Raw genomic sequence first — 22736 nt, 5'->3', positions numbered from 1 at the left:
TAAAGTAAAACAGAAAAATTTCTCAACGTGTCACCCTATTTGTAGAAGCAGTTGTTAAGTTCGCCTGCCTTTCCAAATACTTTTCTATGTATATTTCTAAAAGACACATTTTAGTTATTTAAGGACTTGTTTTACATGGTAGTTGTTTGTTAAAAATCAAAGTAAAGCAGTTTCTAGTTTCACTGTTAAATCTTTGTGAATACTAACTTGAGACTTTCTCAATTATTTTATAATTGATAATATAAAAGCTTTTTGGATTACGGTATCTAAATAGTGTCTTTAATTGTAATCATGTTTAAAATCCCTAATAATTTAATCATGTTGCTTTAAATTAAAAAGATGTCATGTGGGTGTTCTACCTTGCCTTGATTACTTTTTGCTTCAAACAAGTAGGTGCTTCTCCTTTTACTAAACATGGAAATATTTTTCTCAAGAGTTCTTCTATTTTTTTCCCTTCCCCTATATTCTTTTAGGATTATTCATTAAAAAAGCTTTCACTGAGAAATCTGAGAAATGAAATGTATTATACTTATAGGAAAAAACTTAAGAATTCAATGAGCTATGTCTCAACCAAGAATTTCCTAAAAAATGAATTTGATATTTTTGGAGACATTTAAGATTTTATTTATTTAACAAATATCTATATAGTGCTTACTACATACAAGTCTCTCTTCTAATTCTCAAATAGTATTATAGGTTATGAACTATGCCTATCCTGATTTTACAGAAGACATTTTACAGAAGCCCGCAAAAGATTAAATAATTTGCCAAGATTCTGTGGTTGGGAAGTGGGGAAGTCAGAATTTAAAGCCAGGCAGTCTGGTGTCAGAGTCCATCAGCTTAATTTCTACTATGTTTTGCGTTGTTATATGAAAACCTAGTCACTTATAACAGATTCATACATTCAGTTACTTATTTATGAAAAAAATTGTCATGCCATTAAATTGCAGGCTCTCTGTTGCTTTTAAAATCATTCCAACTTCCAATCATTTTACTACACAAATTTTGGAAAGAACATATCTCACACCTACTTCTTACAGAGAGAAATATTTCTATTGCCCATTCTATAGTCCATCTCCTAGGACTGACTGTTACCATTGAATTGATGCAGATCCCTCTGAGGCCATTTCTATTTATCGTAAGTATCTGGAGATATACTTCCCAATGGATTATTGGAATAAATTTAATATAAACTTGGGAATATTTGTATCTTCGACCTAAGGAAACAAAGTTTCATTGCATAATAGTGAAGTGGCTATTCCAGAATTTCTCATTTGACAAGTTTCGATAGCTTGAAAATAAATAGGCAACCAGCAGATTGACCTTTAGAATTTCCTCCTGAAGTTTCTTGCTATTACTAAAAATGTCACCAAACTGTTTTGTGCATATCATATATTTAGAACTCATGTGATTATGAGCCAAAATGATTGATTAGGAGAGATTATTAATTCTGTTGTTTCTGTAACACCAAGAGTATTTTGGGGAATCACCAAGAATCTGACTGATGCAGAGATGCCATGAAGTTCAGACACTGGGGGAGATTTGTCCTGTGAACAACCCATTGGGCTCAGAATGCACCAGTTAATGGGGGTCCAGGCCAGTTTAAGACAGGCTCTGGGCATTAGTCATGGGGTTAGAATAGCTGTCCACTACTTGGACAGTTGGAAGCTGAATTGCTGGTATTTTAGGCACCATGTTTATAGTTGAGAAATTTAAAATAGATAAAGCACAATTAGAGCTGCTCCTCCCTCTCCTGGCTGATGTCCTTCTTATGGGGTGCATTCTTCCAGCAGCATACATGTATAAATAGTTAGAGATAAAAAATACAGGTTTTTGTTTCCTATGAGAGAATGTTCATTAAACTCTGGGATCTTTTATTTTTCCATTCAAAGATGTGAATGTCACATATAAATAGGTGAAAATCTTCAACTATATAAATTTCAAAATTAAAGACCTAATTCTAACTATAAATCCAGTGGTTTTAATTTAGATACTGAATACTGAGCTTACCCATAACTCAGTTATATGTTAAGAGTATTTGGAAGTCCTTTCTGCCACAGATATTTTAAGCCTTTTCATGAAGGAACCACAGAGTCTTTAAGAAATTTTATATACTGTCTTCTTCACCTTGGTTAAAACCACCCAACCTTTAATACATGATTCTGAGCAATAAATCTTAGCTTGAAGGACAAGCAGACCGGGTTAATTTGGGCCACCTGGCATCTGATCTTTGACTACATATGAGAAATCTGGGCAAAACTGCCTTTTTCCTGTAAGAGTCAAAAATGCCCACATACTTGCTTTCCTAGTGTCCCTTGTAGCTGGGATAGTTCTAGTTATAATAAAGTTAAGTTGGGTTCTGGTGCAGAAACAGTCACGGTGCTGACATTAGCATTGACGGTAGATATGTCTTATTACCATTCCAGATTTGTGCATGGTTCTGGTTTCATTTCTAAGAGTTTACCCTTTTTGAGATTATTTTAATATTAGTATTTATTTTTTAAATTGAAACAGTTGATTTCTGATGTTGTGTTATTAATAGTTTCAGATGTATAGCAAAGTGATTCCATTATACGTGTATATATATTTATATATATATTTTCATAAAAGCTTACATCTTTTTTACTCTTGAATCTAGTTCTCTAAATCCAAAATTTCTAGAAACCAATACCCTTTTAATAAACTGCTTTTCTGCTTAATCAGCCAGAGTTTACCTCTAATACTTGTCCATAATAGTAACAGCAACTGAAAAAACAACAGCTAACCCTGAGTCAGGATCTGTGCAAATGCTTTCCATGTATTAATTAATTTAACCTTCTCAACAAACATGTGAGGATATTATTATTACTTTCATTTTGTGGGTAAGAAATTCAAGGTGCAGAATGTGTCCAAAGACATACAAACAGTAAGTGACAAAGACAACATTTGAATCCTGAGTCCATACTTGTAGTTTTAGTGTTATTTTTCTTTTTTAAAAATATTAACCTAATATGCTCATTTTGCAGAGGAGGAAGCTGAATCCAGAGATATTATGTGACTTCCATAAGGTTGCATTGGTTTAATGTATTGCAGAAAAGATAGACTAAAAGTTCTCTGGTCCTCAATCCGGTGAATGTGGCATATGTACTGTTCACAGTTCGTGATGACCTCTCTTCTCAGGCTTAGCATCTCACAGTTTTGCATGTTGTGTGCCACACTCGCTTTCTTGTTCAGCCTCATCAAACATGGATACCAGATGGTTGGTTGTCTTGATAAATGAGCCCATTCATAAACTAGAAGGACATTAATTAATGAACCCTCATTCAGTCTATTTTCCTGAGTAGTAATTTCAACTCCTTTAACTGGTTCTTTGGAAATTTTATATTCCAAATCTGTAATCATCTTTGTGGTTCCCTTTGGTCCTTTGTTTTTTCTTGCCAAGAGGGAAGAAACTGTGTAGATTTCCTTACTAAACTGCTTTCAGATGTTCTCCAACCCATTTTCCAATTGACTGTGTATGTATCTATTTCTATTTCCGTTCTCTTAAGTGCTGGACAATCTCCCCGAGTTTGTGGCGTTTCTAGCCTTCACAAGCATGCCAGTCACCAGTGTCATACCGAGAACCATGGTTCTATGACTAAACTCCTGTGGTCTGTCCTCATGGTTGATGCCTACACCTGGAGAACAGCTCTATAGACTGTCTCTGTTGGAGTTCATACATTACTACCGTGTTTTCCTAGTTGCTGATTTGTGAAATTGAATAAAGGTCTTTACTAGACCTTATCATTATTACCTTCCACCTGTAAAACACCTATACCTCAACATGTGACAGTTCAAGGCAAATCTTAGGGGCCTTAAATAAGAAGTACCGAAAGAATCTCCCTAGTTGTGGTTTTACCTTTGATCTGCTAATGCTATTATTGTTGTGGAGGACAACAGACAGTGCTATAAGGAATGTTTATTTTGTTAATTCTGTCTGAAAGGTAACAGTCTGTTTTGTGTATTATTTGTTTCCCCACACATTTTAAGATCAGTGACTTCAAATTGGTAAAATCTACTTTAGGCTGAGAATTTTTCCAAGGCAGAATTTATCTAACTTATATATGCTGGAAGTTGGCATTACCCTTGTTAGGTATTTTATTTTTTTTACAATCTTTGCAAGGCATACACAATATGAATGCCAGATATTTTTCTTAAAATAGAAAAATAACAATTGTAGTATAAAACTGAATAAGTGGGATGTTGGAATTTGTAGAAACATGGTACCATAGTTAGTAACAAACAGGCAAAGCCAGGGCATGACTATAATACATGAATATAAATTTAGTTTATTATCATACAGCCCAGAGTTTCTCAAAATATCATATGTGAGGTGATATTAGGTAGTTTATAGTCAATGTTTTATTTTAATAGTTATGCATTTATTTTATTGCACATTAGGAATGTAAGACTTTTCCCATTTACATAAATTAGAAAAAGTCTACTTTTAAAACTAAACAGTATTTCTGTTCAAATTTTTAAATAAATTTCTAAATGCTATTGTTGGTGGTATGCATTTATGGCAAAAATCACACAGATGCAAATAGATTTTGGCTTTTGAAAATTTATCTATTTGTTTCAGTGTTCAAAGGGCTCTTATATTTGATCTTTAAAAAATGTATGGTTTGTCCATAGAAACGACTGTTAGCAAATTATGAATCATGTTCTTGATGTATCATTTTGGAAGAGTGACTGTTGAAATTCTATCACCTAGGAAGAGTTCTGATTTCAAGTTGTTAATTGTCTTATGAAGGCAGAACTAATTTGTTATCAAATGATGACTTTAATGATATCTTCTAATATTTCCCCTTTATTTTTAAGGTGTATGTGTGACAACCACCCTTTAGGATTTCAGTATCTCAGTAGTGGAAGTATTTACAAGCAAACAGGTTTTTAAAAATAACTTGTGTTTTGTAAAGCTTCCTAGACATTTTTGGCTAATTCATGGGAATATGAAATTCAAGAATATCCTTATACAAATTTAGAAATCAAAAAATACATATTTTGGAGTATGTATGTGTGTTTTTGCATAAGAGAACAAGGGAAATGCCAGTTCACTTCTAAGACACTCTGTTTACATTTGCCTGAGGTTCACTGGTGTGGACTGCAAAGCATGTATTATCTTGAGACCAGGATTTACTGCGTTCATGTTCGTTTCTGGCTCTGGGTATGTGTCTTGTCTCACTGCTCCAACCTGCAGGAACCTATAAATTATATCTAAGAAATAGCTAGATGAAAGCTTTGGTGATTCCTTTATCTGTTTGGGGCTTTTATCATTTTGGAATGTGTAATTTATTCAATAGGCTCATCCAACGTTTTATTATAGATACAATTTGCCCTTTTGCATTGACTGACTGATAGTAGCCGAAGATCTGGTTAAATGACATAAAGATATTCACATGCAGATTTGACCTGATGTAGATAAAAAGCATTTGTTTTGGGTTAATTGTTCTATCCTTTTCTAGTTCAACATATGCCAAGGAGAATTCCAAATGCACTTGTTCTTTGAGCATGTGAGAAATCTTATACAGCAATTGTTCTCCTTACCACACCCAGAAGAATTTTTGACAAGCTAAGGGACTCAGCAAGGCACTAAATCTTTCCTCAGGAAATTCTTCATTTAAAAGGGAAAAAGATTAATGAGGTGATTGCAGAGGTCTTGGGAGGGTGTTAGGATGCTTGTGAAATGGAGTCTGATTTTTGCCATATTTAAGCGTGGAAACATATTCATAGAATGTGTTTTGAGTTAATTAATAGGATCCTTAAAGGAAATATAGGGATTTAAAAAATCCAATTGCATATCCACTTGACACTTCGTCCATTAATTATTCAAGACTTAATGACTTTCTTTTCATTGATTCACTGTCTTAAACTTATGCAAAAAAGAAAGTATCATTTTCTTACGTGGAGTATAATTCCCCACAAATGGAAGGTCATTATTTAAACAATACAAAAGAAGGAAACTGTGATTAAATTCTAGCCAGACATTGTTATCTACTAAAAACTGATCCCTAGTCCTGTTCTCTGTTTTAAAAGATTAGCAGGGGAAGGAGAGGTGTTTAAGATGTACCTCTAAAAACTTTCCTCATCAGAAAACTTAAAAGAGAATTGAAAGTGGAATAATTCTCTCATGATGAAATTCAAGGTTATCGAATGCTCTGTCAATGTATTGCTCAACATCACTTCAGCTCTCTGCCCTGCATCTCTGAAACAATGTTTTAAAAAAGGATCACAGCTACTGAAATCCCACCCAGCTTCATGATTGTATGCTTTTGTGATCTCACTTTTTTCTCTTTAGCTTATGTTAGAGAGTTCTCTTTGCATGTCATAATAAGATTTTAGGTGAAGATTAAGAGCTACTTATTTTTTTGTTGCTGACTGATATTAAACCAACAGGTAACAGTTTTAAAAGTCCTGAAGTTACCTGCAAACAAGGTCTAAAGTTCAAAACTGCCATCAATGCTTCTGTGTGAGTCATGAAATTTACACCATTTTTTAAGCCAACAAAACAGAAACCGTCATGTCCTTCTATTTTAAGGGAAAGCACTATAGTTCATATTTTGCAAATATTTTGAACCTTATATGGAAGACCTCATATGTAACCCACTCCCTATTAGGCGAGTGGAGAAGAAATTCATTGCTGTTTGAAAATAGCTCCTGGAATGTGTTTCTATTCCTTGGGATGCTGAAGTTCCCATCTCATGTCAGGTACATGCACTCTCTGCAAAAGGATTCACAGAGCTGCTCCTTCATCTGGAGTCTTCCACACCAGGCTATGGCATTGCTGGCCAATAAAAGCAAAGCTTCTTAGGAGCTTGAAAATGAAGTTAGCCAATGGGTGGCTGGAGTGGTGACCTTAAGGAATCATGCCTGTGATGATCTAATGGTACCACCCTATTCTCGTGTTTAGTGCCACCTATTTAAGGAATTAGCATTCATGCACTTGACGAATGACATAAGTCCCTGAATAATGGGGACCGGAGCAGGTGGTAAGAACAGGCAACAAAAGAAAAAGGAGGACCCAAGAGCTATATTTTGTCATGGAGTCAAACTTATTTCTGCCCCTAGGATTTTTGTGTGGTGGTTGGAAAAGAACGTCAATACCACAGAGTTTTTCCATCTGCTTCTTGCTGATCTAGTCTAGTTGAAGCCAGTTGTAAACTCTGGGATCCTAAGTTACTTATTTTATGGCACTGTTTGTAGAAAAAATTGCCACTTCAAAAGTACCCAAGGCCAGGTTCGATGCACGATACTGGATGCTTGGGGCTAGTGCACTGGGACGATCCAGAGGGAGGGTATGGGGAGGGAGGAGGGAGGAGGGTTCAGGATGGGGAACACATGTATACCCGTGGCGGATTCATTTTGATATTTGGCAAAACTAATACAATTATGTAAAGTTTAAAAAAAAAAAAAAGTACCCAAGGAAAGTTACTAAAGCACATTATACCAAACCAAAGAGATAGGGGAGTTAATTTGAGGCACATAAGCAGAGAATGGCCTTCTAATCAGATTAATGTTGATCTAATGCCATCTTTTGTACCTTTTGGCTTGTAGATATTTACTTAGGAATTGAACAAATTAGAAAATTAAAATATATAGTTGCAGTGAAACTCCAAATAAGAGAACACGCATGGAAAGGAAAGTTTGAGAAATTAAAGTTTGAGAATTAAAGTCTGTATTTTGTCCCTAGTTTGAGGAAATTGCTCCTAGGAGCAGACTGATGACTGATTGAAAAAGGAAGAGAAAGATGGAGAGCACTGATTTCTTATTTATCTGCTGTAATCTTACTGAAATTGAGGCACTCTATTGTCTTCACTGCTTACAACTCATTGTGCATTTTACAAATATTTTGGTTAATCAGTGCCCCCCAGGTGGTCCCCTCTGCTAAAGATGCTGCTTTGTTTTTGGCTCCTGGCCATGTTTGTTTGCTCTCATCCTTTATGTCTCAACTTCAATGTCATCTTGTCTGAGGAAGGCCTTCTACCATTCTGTCACTTGACCTGATTTATGATATTCATAGCGTTTAACAGGAGAAGGCGATGGCACCCCGCTCCAGTACTCTTGCCTGGAAAATCCCATGGACGGAGGAGCCTGGTAGGCTGCAGTTCATGGGGTCACTAAGGGTCGGACATGACTGAGCGACTTCACTTTCACTTTTCACTCTCATGCATTGGAGAAGGAAATGGCAACTCACTCCAGTGTTCTTGCCTGGAGAATCCCAGGGACGGGGGAGCCTGGTGGGCTGCCGTCTATGGGGTCGCACAGAGTCAGACAGGACTGAAGCGACTCAGCAGCAGTAGCAGCAGCAGCATTTAACATTCTATGCTATTATTTTATTTCTTGCTTATTTTCTGTCTTCCTTTGAGTAATTTTCATGAAGGTAGGCACCATGTCTCTATTTGTGGAGTAAATAAATAAGTGAAGGAATGAGGGTTTAGGCTTGAATTGGTGGGTAGGACAAGGAGGGATGCTCCTACTTCCTTTAAGGAATTTTAAACCCTCATCTATGTTATAGGGCATTTTCTTTAAGAACTGTGAATTAGAGAGCGGACTTGTGGTTGCCAAGGGGGAGGGGGAGCAGGGGAGGATTGGATTGGGAGTTTTGGGTTAGCAGATGTAAACTATATATATATATATATGCATGCAGTGGATAAGCAAGGTCCTATAGTACAGCACAGGGAACTATATTCAATATCCTGTAGTAAACCATAATGGAAAAGTATATGAAAAAAGAATATATATAGGTACACACACACACGCACACACGCACACGTATAACTGAATCACTTTACTGTACATCAGAAATTAACAAGGCACTGTAAATCAACTGTACTTCAATATTTTAAAAACCTATGGATTAACTTATAGAGTACTAAATGAAGGGTAAGAGTTGGGAGTCAGCAAACTTTTTCTGTAAAAGGCCAGATAGTTGATATTTTAGGATTTAAAAAAAACAACCTTCTAAAATTGTGAGAACCACTCATGTCCTTAAATTACTGCAAAAACAGGCTGTGGCCACATGTGAGGCACAGATCAGTTTGCTGACCTCTGGCTTATGTCTGTACTCAACTGTATAACTCTGGACCTTGTTTTCCAACAATGAAATGGAAGTGTTGGATTATATCAGTATTAAATATGCATACAGCAAACATATAAAGAATTAGAATCGCCTAGTGAACCCAAGCATCTATCATCCAGCTTCAATAATGAAGTTTTCTTCATTAAATTTTCCCAGGTTTTCTATTCCTAACTGAATGCTTATAGAAATACTTTCTACTTTATGAGATTTTTTCCTCGAAATAAAAATAATCCATATTCACTATAAAGAGTTTGGAAAATAAAGAAGAGCACAAGAAAGAAAAAGCTTTCCTTATCAGAGATTACCTTTTATTATCTTCTAATATTTGTGTGTGAATAATTTCTTAAAATATGATCTGTAAGCTGATACATACAGGTTTGCTTTCTTATTTTTAACTAAATTTTTAAATTTGGACATTGTCCCATGTCTTTCTTTGAAATCACAGTTTTATATGACCATATAATTTGGAAATATAAGGGTGACATATTTTATATGACCAGTAATATTTTATTGGACATTTATGATGATATGTCCAATATTTTTAAACATTTTAAATTCCACTATGATGAACATCCTTATGTCTAAATATTAGTCCTTATTCCTTAGATCAAAGACTATGGTCAATTTTAAGGCTCTAAACAGAAATGTGATATCCATTTAATGCAGTCTTATGGTGTCCTTTTAAATTCTAGATAAATTAATTTTCATTGCAATTAGTTGATATGCATTTTAGGCCAGCTGCTATAATTTATACTTCTGTAATCTCAAGGACTAATACTAACACATTGTGTTTCATAATAAGGATAGGGGAAAAAGCAAGGGAAATTTTGTTAAAAACAACCACTGCATTAGACAACAGTAGGACGGACATACCACATAAATATTTGTGTTGTAATAATTTTTAGAAAATAGATGATCTATAGGGTAATTGGACAAAATATTAACACACACCATATTTTAAATCACTTAAAAATACTATATAACCAGCGGGTCTTCTTTAAAATATATTCAGACTACTTACGAGTGATCTTTATTAACTATATATTTAGACTTCCCTGTAGCAGAACTGGTGTAAACTGACCCCACATTGGGTAGAAAGTTGTCTGAAAATAATCGTCTATGAAAATGTATTTTTCTAGTTTTAAGGAGAAAATTCTGGAAAAAAGGCGCGTCAGATGTCACAGAGTTGATGACCCACACTAGTAATACATTCTGGAGGAAAGGATCATCGTAATGTTATTTTTTTTCCCCTGTGTGTGTGTCAAATATATGGTAGTTTTGGAAGATCTGGGAAGTACAGTTAAGAGTGGAAAAGTGAAAAAAACTCCATATCTAATTCCATTGCCTAGAGACAAATTTTATTTACAAGTTAACATTTCAGCACACATCTGAAATCTCTCTATGTGGCATAATGAGACTAAGTTGAAAGTTTAGCTTGTCAACATTACACAATTTTTACAGCAATATTTATTGAACGTCTATTTATTAAAATTCTTTTATCATTTAAAGAAATTTGATAAAAATTTTAGTTATCCATTCTAAAGATATCCAATTATTATTTAAAAAGAATATTACAAGGCTTATTTTCAGATCCTCATGAGCACGTTTTATTGCATCAGTGTGGATATAAGAGACTGACTCATGTTATTAAGTAACCTGCAAAATTCTATTTCTGGCAGCTGTATTTGTCTTGCTAGTGATAAGAGAGCACAGATTAGTCACACTGTCTTTTTGGAATTCTTGTTTTGCAAGTATTCAGCATTCAATATCAGAGACTGCAAAGGTACAGCTGAAGCAAATCCTTCAAACCCGAACTTAGTGAATACTGTAATATTTAAAAATATCATTATATAGGTACAACTCCCTGAATTGTATTAATATACTTATTAATGTCTGCGCTTTTGTACAGAGACTTTTTAAAAAGTACATCTGATGGTCTCTTATTTGATGCTGCTGCTGATGTTTTCTGTAATCCAGAGTAGGAAGACTGAAATACAGAGAAGGCTGAAGGATTTTCCCTCAACTGCAGAGTTTGAAGCTATGTTTCAGTACATGCTGGTTTCCTTTTCTAATTAAACAAGTTTGCTGACCAATAACTAGATTGAGCATATGCTAGAATAACAAAACCTTGACTAAGAGTGGAGTAGGTCCTAGCCAATCTTCTGGTAAGTTAAGGCCATGAGCTGTTAAGGGACTTGAGTTTGGGGTTAACATATACACACTAGTATACATAAAATAGGTAAACAACCTATTACATAGCACAGGGAGCTATACTCAATATATTGTAGCAACCTACAAATATATATACTTACATATATTTTTATATATAAATCTTAATCACTTTGCTGTATACCTGAAAGTAATACAACATTGTAAAGCAACTATACTTCAATTTAAAAAAGGAACTAAAAGAGAAAAAAATGATTATTCTTGTGTGTGGTAGAGACTGGGTTAAATAACAGGTCTCTGATTTGAAGTCTTGGGTGACTTTCTACACTTTGCATTCAAAATCAGAAAGGATTTTCCAAATCATTCAAAATGATTGAACTGAATCATATGCATATTTACATCTTGATTAGAGGCTTTCGATCTACATAGCAAAGGTTTCAGAACTTTAGGTTTCTACATCACTAGAAAATTTCTGATCCAGTAATCATTCTGCTATAAATGATTACTTCAAGCAAATCATGTTACAAAGTTTAAGCTCAACAAAGTGCTTTTAGCATGCTCTGGCATACTAATCTCTCAAATAGCAATCTTAAAGATAACATTATAATAGCACTTAGTTCTGTAAATCTTGCTGGAAATTTTAGCCAATTACAGTGGAATTATGGCCCATAAATCTTGGGCAAACTATCGAACTCCTTGAGCTTTGTTTTCCTTATCTGGAAATTGGAGATGATCATAGTAACTACTTTACAGTGTTGTGGTTAGGACTAAATGAATTAATAGGCATAAAGCATTTGGAATATAAGTGCCCAATAACTGTTTACTATTTTGTAATTGCTATTAACTTGTGATCTAAATCCTTATTATTAATATTTTCTGAATGTAATTGATTATGTAAGACCAAAGTGATAGGCAAATAGGCCATATATTTTTAGGTGTATTTTACTTGAAAACATTTTATATAATAAGGGTAAAATAGCCCTATTATTTTTTCCTTTTTAATGAAAATGTTCTTAAATTATTAGGCTTATGAAAAGGTCTCCATTGCTATTTGAGCCTTTTAAAAATGTACTGTTATTTGCAAGCTTTTTATATTGCTTTAATATGCTAAAATGTTCTATTCTGCGGAGTTTTCTAAATGATTACTTAGTGACATTTTACGTTTCATTTGTAACAGGAGTTAAAGAAGGAATGGAATTCTTCTGGCCTCTGATGTGGATATGAAACTTACTGGACCAGCAAGCAGGAAAAAGAGATAGGGAGACACTGTTTAACAACTTCTCCTACCCCTCCCCATCTGTGAGTTTAGAAAAAATATTGAAGAGTTGAAGAGGAATTTTTGGAATTGATTCAAAGATCTCTGGAGCCCATTGCTGGTATGTTGTGAATCCTAGTGCCCCCTAAGTGGGAGGAATTTTGAGGTGCTTCTCAGCTCACCTAAAGCAGAGGCGGGGAGTAAGGAAAAAGCTCATGGAGCTTGGTAGGTACTCCCTGCAGTTGGGAACACCCAAGGATGGTAGGTCTAACTCATCCCTGGAGTATCTCATGGTGAGCAATAGGCTGGCCATTTGCTTTGATGTTGGTGAGAAGAACTGGTTGCTTCATCTCACCTGCACTTGCAGATTTTACTGGGTCAGAATGTGAGTTTCCAGGGGTCTAGAGTTTGGCCACATGTAGGAATTAGGGTTGAAGTTCCATCTCCTCCAAGAGGGATGCTAGGAGTGTTAAAAACAGCTCTGTCGAAGGAGACTGGGTCTCAGGGAAGTAGCCTCTAGCTGGAGGGACCCCTGGCAGTGGAATTCAGGGTGTCTCTGATGACTGTAGAGAGTACCCTAGGAGCTTTACATAGCTGCCAGGCCCAGAGAGCAATGCCAAAAGCAGGCAAGCGAAAACTTTCCTGCCCTTCTCCTTTACTTTCATCCCTTTCTTCTGTTTCCGTTGAGTCAGGAATTCTAGTTAGTAAACTGGTGTAGGGAACTATGCTTCTGAGAGCATAAAGAGAAAAAAAATAGAAATTGCCTTCTACCCTGATATGCGTGGGAATGGGAAATAGCTTTCACTTTGAATGAAGTTAAGTTTTTATTCTACTGGACTAGACATATTCATTATTTAGCGGCTGATCTCTTATTAGCTGAAAGTTACCAGAAAAGTCATGAGACTTGCCCTGAATTTCATCTAGGGGAAATGAAAGAATCAGTGCCCAGAATAAAGTTAAATGGACAATTTATATTGTTTTAAGGTAATTTTCATAAACTTCTGCTTGTTGAGGGTAATTATATATTCACAGTTAAGACATTGATATTAGAAATAGTGTCACACTAGAAATGTTTATATATATTTTCATCATTATATTTCAGATCATTAGAGGTTTGTTTCCACAAGGAGAATACCCTTATGTATGAATATTGACAAGGGTTTAAGTGCTTTTCACTATCACTGTTCTTATATGAGTGTTTCAGATACAAAGAAGTTAAAAAGATAAACTGATTTAAAAATTATTGATTTTATAACATTTATGAGACTGCTGTTTACAAAAGAAAAAGAACGTTTTTTTTCAGCTAACCATACCTAAGCAAATGTAAAACATTATTCTAAATATTTCTGGTTTATAGACTGTAAATGCTATTGAATTTTTTCTGTGGCTTATGAAAACCCCTTTATGTAGGAAAAGACTGCATAAAAAATTTCAGTCAGACATTAATTTTGAAGCACATTAAATTTGGAGATAAAGGCATTTAGATTATTAATGATCCTAAAATAGACTTTTATTAAGTATTAAAAACTAATAATGCATTAGTATCCCCCTTGTCTTAAACTTTTAGGAGTCTTCTGTGACATAATACTTTCTGAAATCTTAAAAAAGACTAAATAAATACTCTTCGTTAGGATGAAAAATTAAAAATAACTTTGAGCATTATCTCTAACAAAGTGTGCCATGACTCATAAGGTTATTACAAAGTGTGCTACATTTAGTTTTCAACTGATCTGACAAAGGAACTTGCAATAAAGGACACTACTATATATTTTATTGTTATCCACTTATGACTTTCATTTTCATAATAGCACAAAGTTTTGGTTAAGTCAGGGAAGTATGTAGGAAAAAGATAACAGCTGAGAATTAAAATATTAACATTTTGTTTTACTGTAAAAAGAGCAACATTAAAAAAGAGCAGCATTATTTCTTCAGATAAGATAATTTATATATATAATACTAGTTTGCTTTTCAATGTATCATAAACTCTCTAACAGAGGTTATCATAAGGACAATAATATGCAGATAATTCTGAACAACTAGTGACTATGAATAGTTAGCTTTAGGATATTTTTTCTCCTTTCTTTTACAAAAATGCTGGACACGGAGAGAAATTATTATATATCCTAAACAGCTTGAGTAGTTGTTTTGAGAAAACATCCTGGAATAGCTACGCTGACCAAATGATCAGTTCTTAGATCCTTCATCTACAAGTTGTCATACATCCATAGTCAGAAATCTCTCTGGAAATCAAAGCAAGTCTCTGGATAGTTTGTTTTCTGCTGATTTCTTGAAACACCAACTTGGTTCTACTTCACTGACTGCTCTCGGTGGTGAATTCCAGATGCCTTTTCTTATTCTAAATTGGCCTTTCAGAACTGTGATAGTCTTCATGACCGTGAGCACTAGTTTAGCCTCCAAATGACAAGGCAAAATTGAGTTGATAACCCGGAGTAGAGAGAATATCACTTGTAAGGTCCCCTGCAAGACCGAAAGGATCCAACTTCCTCTGCCCCAGGAAAGGAATGTCCACCTTAAGAGTTACACAACTGACCAGCCACATTTTACACGCTAGGATCACCGATATTCCCACCACTCTGAGTTCAGTGGTGAGCCTCAGCAGATGGCACGAGAAATGCCTACCTGGACCAAGCTATATCCTGTGCGCTGGACCAGTGCGCGAAGAGCTGCTTCCTTCTGGGTTCCGCTCAATCCATCCCCGGATTTGTGATTTGATTCCATTGAGAGTGATTATCAGCAAAAAATCAGGTTAATTAGGGTTGCTCACTGAAACCAAATTTAAGATAAATTAAGTAAATTACTATTACCTAGTCCAAACGTGTCCCTTTCATGAAGGACATCTTCAGGAAACATTCTCTATAAATGCGTCACTAAGGATAGAGTAACTAATAGTCACCCACAAACCAGACCAGTTAAATGTCCTCGTTAAAAAAGAGTTTTTTAAAAATGTTCAATTTTAGTTGAAATTTAGAAGTAAAAATTGAATAATATCTTTTTTTTACACTTAGACGACAGACCAGTATTTCTCAATCCAATTATCCCAGAATGTCACCAAATGCTCATAAACAAATTTGTTCTTACCAATTAAAAGAATACGTAGAGTGGTCCTTGCAAATGTGGGGAAAGAGCACTGTTACCAAGTCAAAGCAACTAGAATATGGTATGAAGAGCCTGAAAGTGTCAATTTCATTTATCTGTTCTGTTACCTAGGACATTTACCAACTTATTCTTCAAAGATAAATTTCTAGACCAGAGTGTGCTGGTATCAGATATAGAAAAGCCATGCAAACTACTCTGTAATAAAAGTGTCACGTGGGGTTTAGCAGAGCAAGGACAATGGATCCTTTTGAGTGGTGCTGGAAATGCCTACTGACACCTGGATCACATACGACATGGACCACTCAGGAAAGGATGTGAGCCCTTGTAAAATCTAAGAAATTACAGAAATTTGCATATGTCAGTGTTGATCTATGTGGGCTTCCCTGGCTCAGTGGTAAAGAACTTGCCTGCCGGTGCAAGAGACACGGGTTCGATCTCTGGGTCGGGAAGATTCCTCGGAGAAGGACATGGCAGCCCACTCCAGTATTCCAGCCTGGGGAGTCCCATGGACAGAGGAGCTTGGTGGGCTACAGTCCATAGGATTGTGAAGATACGGGCGCGACTGACTGAGCACACATGCTGACCTATGTAGCTACCAATAGGAAACTTCAGCATTTCATTATCTATACTTTCTATTTGGGAACATTATTTGAGTTCCATTCCCAATTTGATGGTTGCTCAAATCTACAGATTCCCAGGGCAAGGACACATCCATGGTGAAGGTCCCAGTTCACAGTGGTGAGAGGCCCTGGAGGTTTTCGTGTTCAGAAAGGAATGAGCGGGAGTGACTCAGTGAAGCTTCTGTGCTGGATTTTCATTCTGCCTGATGTACTCTGCCAGCCAGGACAGAGGAAGCTTGTTTCACACTGATTTGAATCACATGCAAATATTATGCATTTCACTGAAGGCCCTCTAAAAACTTCTCTGTCCTGTGCACTGGGGTTTCCTATACGACTTTGGTTTTCATTTAAAGATTCAGAGTAAATGTACCATTAACAATACAGGGAATGGGTAAAAAATTAGGTGCCAAAAGTGGAGCTGAGATCATCACTTGAGTAAAATGCAGCTTAAGTATTCTATTATTAAAAGTAATAAAATAAAAATGTTCCCCAATTAATAGACCAACATTTTCTAGAATGTAATATAGATCAGTCTTATGGACTCTGTGGGAGATGGAGAGGGTGGGGAGATTTGGGAGAATGGCATTGAAACATGTATAATATCATGTATGAAACGAGTCGCCAGTCCAGGTTCGATGCACGATACTGGATGCTTGGGGCTGGTGCACTGGGATGACCCAGAGGGAGGGTATGGGGAGGGGGGAGGGAGGAGGGATCAGGATGGGGAACACAGGTATACCTGTGGTGGATTCATTTCGATATTTGGCAAAACTAATACAACATTGTAAAGTTTAAAAATAAAATTAAAAAAAAAAGAAAGAAAACTCAATCAATATTCCAGCGAGAATATTCATTAGCTGTTAAAAGGATAGAACAGTTTCTTGTTCTGTATATAAGCATGGCCATTCTTTCCCAGAATTTTCTCATAATTCTTGCCTGCTTCTGACCCAGATCAATTCAGTGTCAATCATTCATTCTCTCAAGAAGCAATTAGTTAGTGTTGTCTGTATGCCAGCTTCATTTTCTGCTCAGCTTTATGGCATTGTGTTCCATGGACAGTTGACTAAGTTTCTCTGTTTGTTACTTTACAAAAGGAACAGCTTTGTTTGTTTCCATTTTAATTTTGTATCTTGGCTAAGACAAACTGAATGTATTTTCTGATAGTGGTGGTTTTATATATATATATATATATATATATATATATATATATATATATATATGCAGCAATTCAGAATGACTTGTAGCTTTACTGATACATTTATAGTGTAAATAATTTCTATGCATACTACAAAGTAGGCATAAAATGAGACCTATATTTAGTTTATAATTCTAAACTGCTGGTGAAATAGTTATAGAAGTTTCTATGAAACAATATAAATCATCTCAAAAAATAAAACTACAAAGGCATTTTATATATGTAAAAAAAGGCATTTTGTGCCTTTGGCAGCAACACAGATGAACCTAGAAATTATACTAAGTGAAGTAAGCCAGACAAAGACAAATATCATATATTATCATTTATATGTGGAATCTAAAAAAAATGATACAAGTGAACTTATATTCAAAACAGAAATAGACCCAGAGACGTAGAAAATAAACTTATGGTTACCAAAGGGGAAAAGAGGGGAGAGGGATAAATTAGAAGTTTGGGATTAACATATACACATTACCGTATGTAAAATAGATAACCAACAAGAACCTACTCTATAACAAAGAGAACTATACTCAATATTTTGTAAGAACCTGTAAGGGAAAATAATCTGAAAAGAATATATATATTCTCTATATATTCAGTTATATGTATGTGTGTGTGTGTGTATAAAACTGATCACCATGATGTGTATCTTAAACTAATACAGCATTGTAAATCAACTATATCTCAAAAACTTATGTTAAAAATCCCCAAAAGGGATTTTGAAGATTCAGAAAGAAAAAGCTAGTTGTTAAGACTAATTCTAACTTGTTCACTTTTCCCAAATGTTACTAAAATTGCCTTTTCATCCAGATATTCTCAAATGATCCCACAGTGCTAGATTTAACCCCTAAGAGCAAAGAGGTCATGGATGGACTGGGGTCTGATGAGGTTAGTTTTGTGTGTGTTACAGATGTTAGAAGGCAAAGTCTGTTGTCTTCTAGCCAAGATGTAAGTTTACTTTTTGCTAAACTTCATCTTCTCCATCAGGAAATAATGATTTGTGGTGAAATGACAAGTTTTATCTGCAAAACTTACCTTTAGTTTTGGTTAATTATTAGTAAAGGTGATTAAACATTTGATATCAGAATGGCCTTTTGATCACATACAGGTTCACTCCGATATTATTGAGAAAATCTGTAGAATATCTCAACATAGTATCAAGTCTTTGGAAATTAGGACATGAAAATAAAATTCAAAATTTGGACAAGAGACCCTTGATCTTCAATGCTTATTCCTCAAAAACAATCCCCTTTCAACACTGACCTAAGCTAAGCAGTGAACTCAAATCCAAGATAAATATATTCTTAAGCAAGTCAAACTTTTGTTAAAAAATTTGGTCAATTTGAAAAAAAGGCTTTGCAATACATTTTCTAATGCATAGAGTCAGACACGACTGAAGTGACTTAATAGCAGCAGCAGCATATCTTATAAATACATCAGATCTGAGCTTCTGAATTTTGAAAGAGTAATTTCCAGTATAATTTATTGAGGCAATAGAATTCAAAACCTATACATAGCAGACATTCAGAGCTAAACAAAAAGCACTCATAAACACGTATCACTTATTCATTCAAAAGTTGTATACTGGGTGCATGCATGCATACCAAATCGGTTCTGTCATGTCAGACACTTTGCGACCCTATGGGCTATAACCCATCAGGCTCCTCTGTACCTACTGTCATCCAAGAATTTTTGAGATACTAGGGATAAAGCAGAGAGCAAAACAAATCCCTCTCTGCCCCAAATCTCATGAAGTTCTATAGTGGGTGTGATAGACAATAGTAGGCAAGACAAATAGGCAAAATATGCACTGTGCTTATTATGTTCATTTCAGAGAAGAAAAAAAGAATGGAAAAGGCATGTGAAGTATATGTGTTGGGAAGGGCATGGAATTTTAGATGGTGTTATCCTGACATAGTGAATCTGGGAAGGGACCTGGCTGAAGTGAGGGAGGTATTTGGGAGAGAGCATTCCAAGAAGAGGGCTTGGCAGGTATGAGGGCCCTGAGGTGTGAGCTTGTTGATGAAACAGTGGAGGCCTAGGTGGAGAGGGTGCAGCTGAGTGAATTAGTAGAGAAATGGGATCTGGTATCAGAGAGAAGATGGCGGGCCAGGTTGTGAAGGATCTTGCAGTTCATAGGAAGGAACTTGGCTCTTGTCTCGAGATGTGAAGATGTGACTCATGTTTAATGGAATAGTTCTAACCATCAAGAACACATTGATTTGCATTTCTCTAATAATGAGCAATGTTGAGCATCTTTTCAATGTTGAGCATCAAATGTTGCCGTCTGTATATCTTCTTTGGAGAAGTGTCTATTTAAGTCTTCTGTCCAGTTTTTGATTGGGTGTTTTGTATATAGTGAGCTGCATGAACTGCTTCTACATTTTGCAGATTAATCCTTTGTCAAAGAGGCTCAACAGGAAAAGGATATATGTATTCATATAGCTTATTCACTTTGTTGTATAGCAGAAACTAGCTCAGCATTGTAAAGCAATTATACTCCAATTATATAAAAAAAAAAAGGTAAGAAAATACATTGAAGGGAGTCAGACAGGCCTAGGTGAGGGTGAGGCAAGGGAGGCAAGGTAAACAATCTGGTTCTGTTTTCATTTAAAATCTGCCATTTTGTTCACCATGAATTCTTTTCAATGATTTTGATTTTCTTAAAAATATTCCATTAGTTTATCATTTGTCTTAACTACTGAGTTTTATGATGCCTCTTACATTTTGCATTTAAGACAGGGCCTTGCTTCCCTTGCTCTGGTTGGAAAGGTTGAGAGGAGAAGCAAGGAGACCAGTTAGAAACACTATGACATCCAGGTAAGAGAGAATAGTGGCTTGTGGTAGGATGGTGCTAGTGGGTGTGGTGAAAGTGATCAAATTGTGGAATATATCTTACAGATGAGTTGTATGCACTGGGAGAGAGAAAAACGAGAGATTGAAGATGATACTGTTCTTTGGCCTGGGCAGCTAGAGAAATGGAGTTGCCATTTTACTGAGATGAGAAATAAGGAGTTTGTGAAAAAAGAGCAGGAACTCAGTTGAAGGCAACATTGATTTCAAGATGCCCATTAGGTAGCCATGTGAAGAGGTTCAGTGCACAGTTAGATATATAAGTCAGAATGTTATAGGAGATTTATAGACAGACGATACCAATTTGGCTACAATCTGCCTAGAGATGATGCTTAAGCTGTGAAATTGTATGAGATCAGTAGGGACCGGGTGTTAGAAAACAGGTCAAAAGACTAATCTCTGGGGTACTCCAACTTTTGGAAGCCAGGGATCAAAGAGGAATCAGCAAAGGTAAATGAGATGAAATAGTCAGACAGGTAGAAGGTGAACCAGGTGAGAGAGAAGAATTGGAAGCCAAGGAAGAAACAAAAAGGATTTTGAGATCAAGTGCCTGGTCAGGTGTGCCAAGAAAGCAACTAAGATGAAGCCTGAATAGGGATACAGATCCTGAAGCTAGAGCTCCTGGATTCCATTCTGCCTCTTACTCTGTGCCCTGGAAAATTTCCTTAACTTCTTGGTCACTCAGAATCTTCCACTCAGGGAGCAATGGTCTTTCTCTGGGGATCACTGGGTGAGTATTACATGAGTAAAGATTTTGGGAGGGCTTCGGAAGAGTTCCTGGAATGCAGTAAGTGCTGGATTCGTGTTGGGCACAGATAAGTAAAAATAGAAAAGGAAAAAAAAGAAGAGGCAATCACCCCAACTTCTCAGAGATTGTACAGTAAGAAATTCCAGAGGTTCGTGGGACAGTTGGTTACCTAGATGAGAACAGAGAAGAAAGGGGCAAAGAAATGGAAGTTGGATAGAGGGAGAGATTATATGGAAAATATTAGGAAAGAATAAGGGAAAGAATCATGGATCCCCTCCCCACAGCATCAGTTTGCTTATTTGTGAATCAGGATAAAAGGCAGGTTGTGACATTGCTGTTGTGGAGATGAAATGAGAAAACATCTATGAAGTGTTGAATTAGGTCAGCACACTAGGTACTCCCACCTGCCTTTCTGTCGCTGCTAATTACTCATGTTGGAAGGGAGAAGCAGAGGATGGGAACAGCAAAGAGATTGCTGAAAGGTCTTTCTCAACATGACAGCACTTCCTTCTCCTCCTTCCTTATTCATTATGAAAATGAGGTGAAGGAGGGGCTAATAGTATGAAAAACCAGAGGTCTGTTCCAGCTCTGCCAACTTTCATTAATCTGCCCTCAAGCCCCCTCATCCTGTTTTTTCTTAGCAAAGGAAGACTTTGTTCAAGCGTATGCTCACCACCAAACCTGCTGCATAAATATGCTGCCCTCTTTTATTCTTCCATTCAGTGGAAACTGAGTCTCAGTTTCCTAATATTTAAAATTTAGGATAGTATGAGTTCCTACTTCATAGGGTTGTTTTTAAGGATTAAGTATTTTTAATGTATTCATATTTAAAATGGCTACTGACATTTAAAAACTGCCCAGAAAGTGTTTGCTATTTTATTATTTAATTGTGATTATAATTAATCTCTAATTGCAAGGGGTAGAGTTGCAAAACCACTTTCTGGGAGGATAAAGTCCCAAGTCCTTAGGATGATACATCATATATTCAGGACCAGCTCCCAGATTCCCCTTCCAGTGTCACTCAGAGACCCTGCTGCTGGGAATTCCCTTGTTTTCTTATATTGATACTTCTGAGCTCTCTGTTTCAAATGCTCTTTCTTTCTCTTCCCTTCTCTTTCCTACCATTCCCTTCTTGCATTTCACCTGACTGCATCTGCCCTGTTCATCCTTCCAGACTACTGAAATATTGTCTGCCCTGTGGTGATTTCTTTGATCCTCTCTATTGATAATGTTAGATTCCACATTCTTAATTCTCTCATGAAAGCTGGTACCTGCTTCGGTTGTTGGAGATAGTACTATAATTATTTGCTTACTTAACTAAATTGTGAACGTCCTGAACATAAGGAGTATGTTGTATTCATCTTTGTCCAGAAGGTTTAGCCTGACTTTATGCTTAGTGCTTAGTAAATGCCTGTGGAACAAAAGAAGGACTTTGCATGGACATTTTATAAACTGTAGTGACTTGCACTGATCGGAAGTAAAATGAGTCTGCATCTAATTTCCTAATACTTATTATTATGCTTGTTCCAGTCACTTCCTGAAAGTTCTATCCTAGAATGAATTTGCTTTATGTAGGACTTGATTTGCAGGTTTCTCTGCATTTATGAATGAGTCATCATATCTGGGAGAATACAGTTTTATAAAATTAGAAAGATGGTAACAATAATCCTGTATGCGAGACA

General features: G+C 35.9%; 1 protein-coding gene across 3 annotated transcripts in view; it reads right to left on the bottom strand.

Moving 5' to 3' along the window:
• The window catches only part of A1CF (APOBEC1 complementation factor), a 99689-nt gene that overhangs the window by 46600 nt on the left and 30353 nt on the right, over positions 1-22736 (bottom strand). For all 3 annotated transcript variants that reach the window (XM_005225372.5, XM_005225375.5, XM_015460592.3), the window contains exon 2: positions 15162-15305. In XM_005225372.5, coding sequence (XP_005225429.1) covers positions 15162-15260 — 99 coding nt within the window. In that variant the 5' untranslated portion in view covers positions 15261-15305. The remainder of the gene's footprint in view (positions 1-15161; positions 15306-22736) is intronic.

The sequence above is a fragment of the Bos taurus genome, chromosome 26 (genome assembly GCF_002263795.3).
Source record: "Bos taurus isolate L1 Dominette 01449 registration number 42190680 breed Hereford chromosome 26, ARS-UCD2.0, whole genome shotgun sequence".
In the NCBI taxonomy this organism is placed as follows: domain Eukaryota; kingdom Metazoa; phylum Chordata; class Mammalia; order Artiodactyla; family Bovidae; genus Bos; species Bos taurus.
The sequence above is the reverse complement of the archived record's forward strand: the minus strand, read 5'-3'. Positions and strand labels throughout refer to the sequence as shown.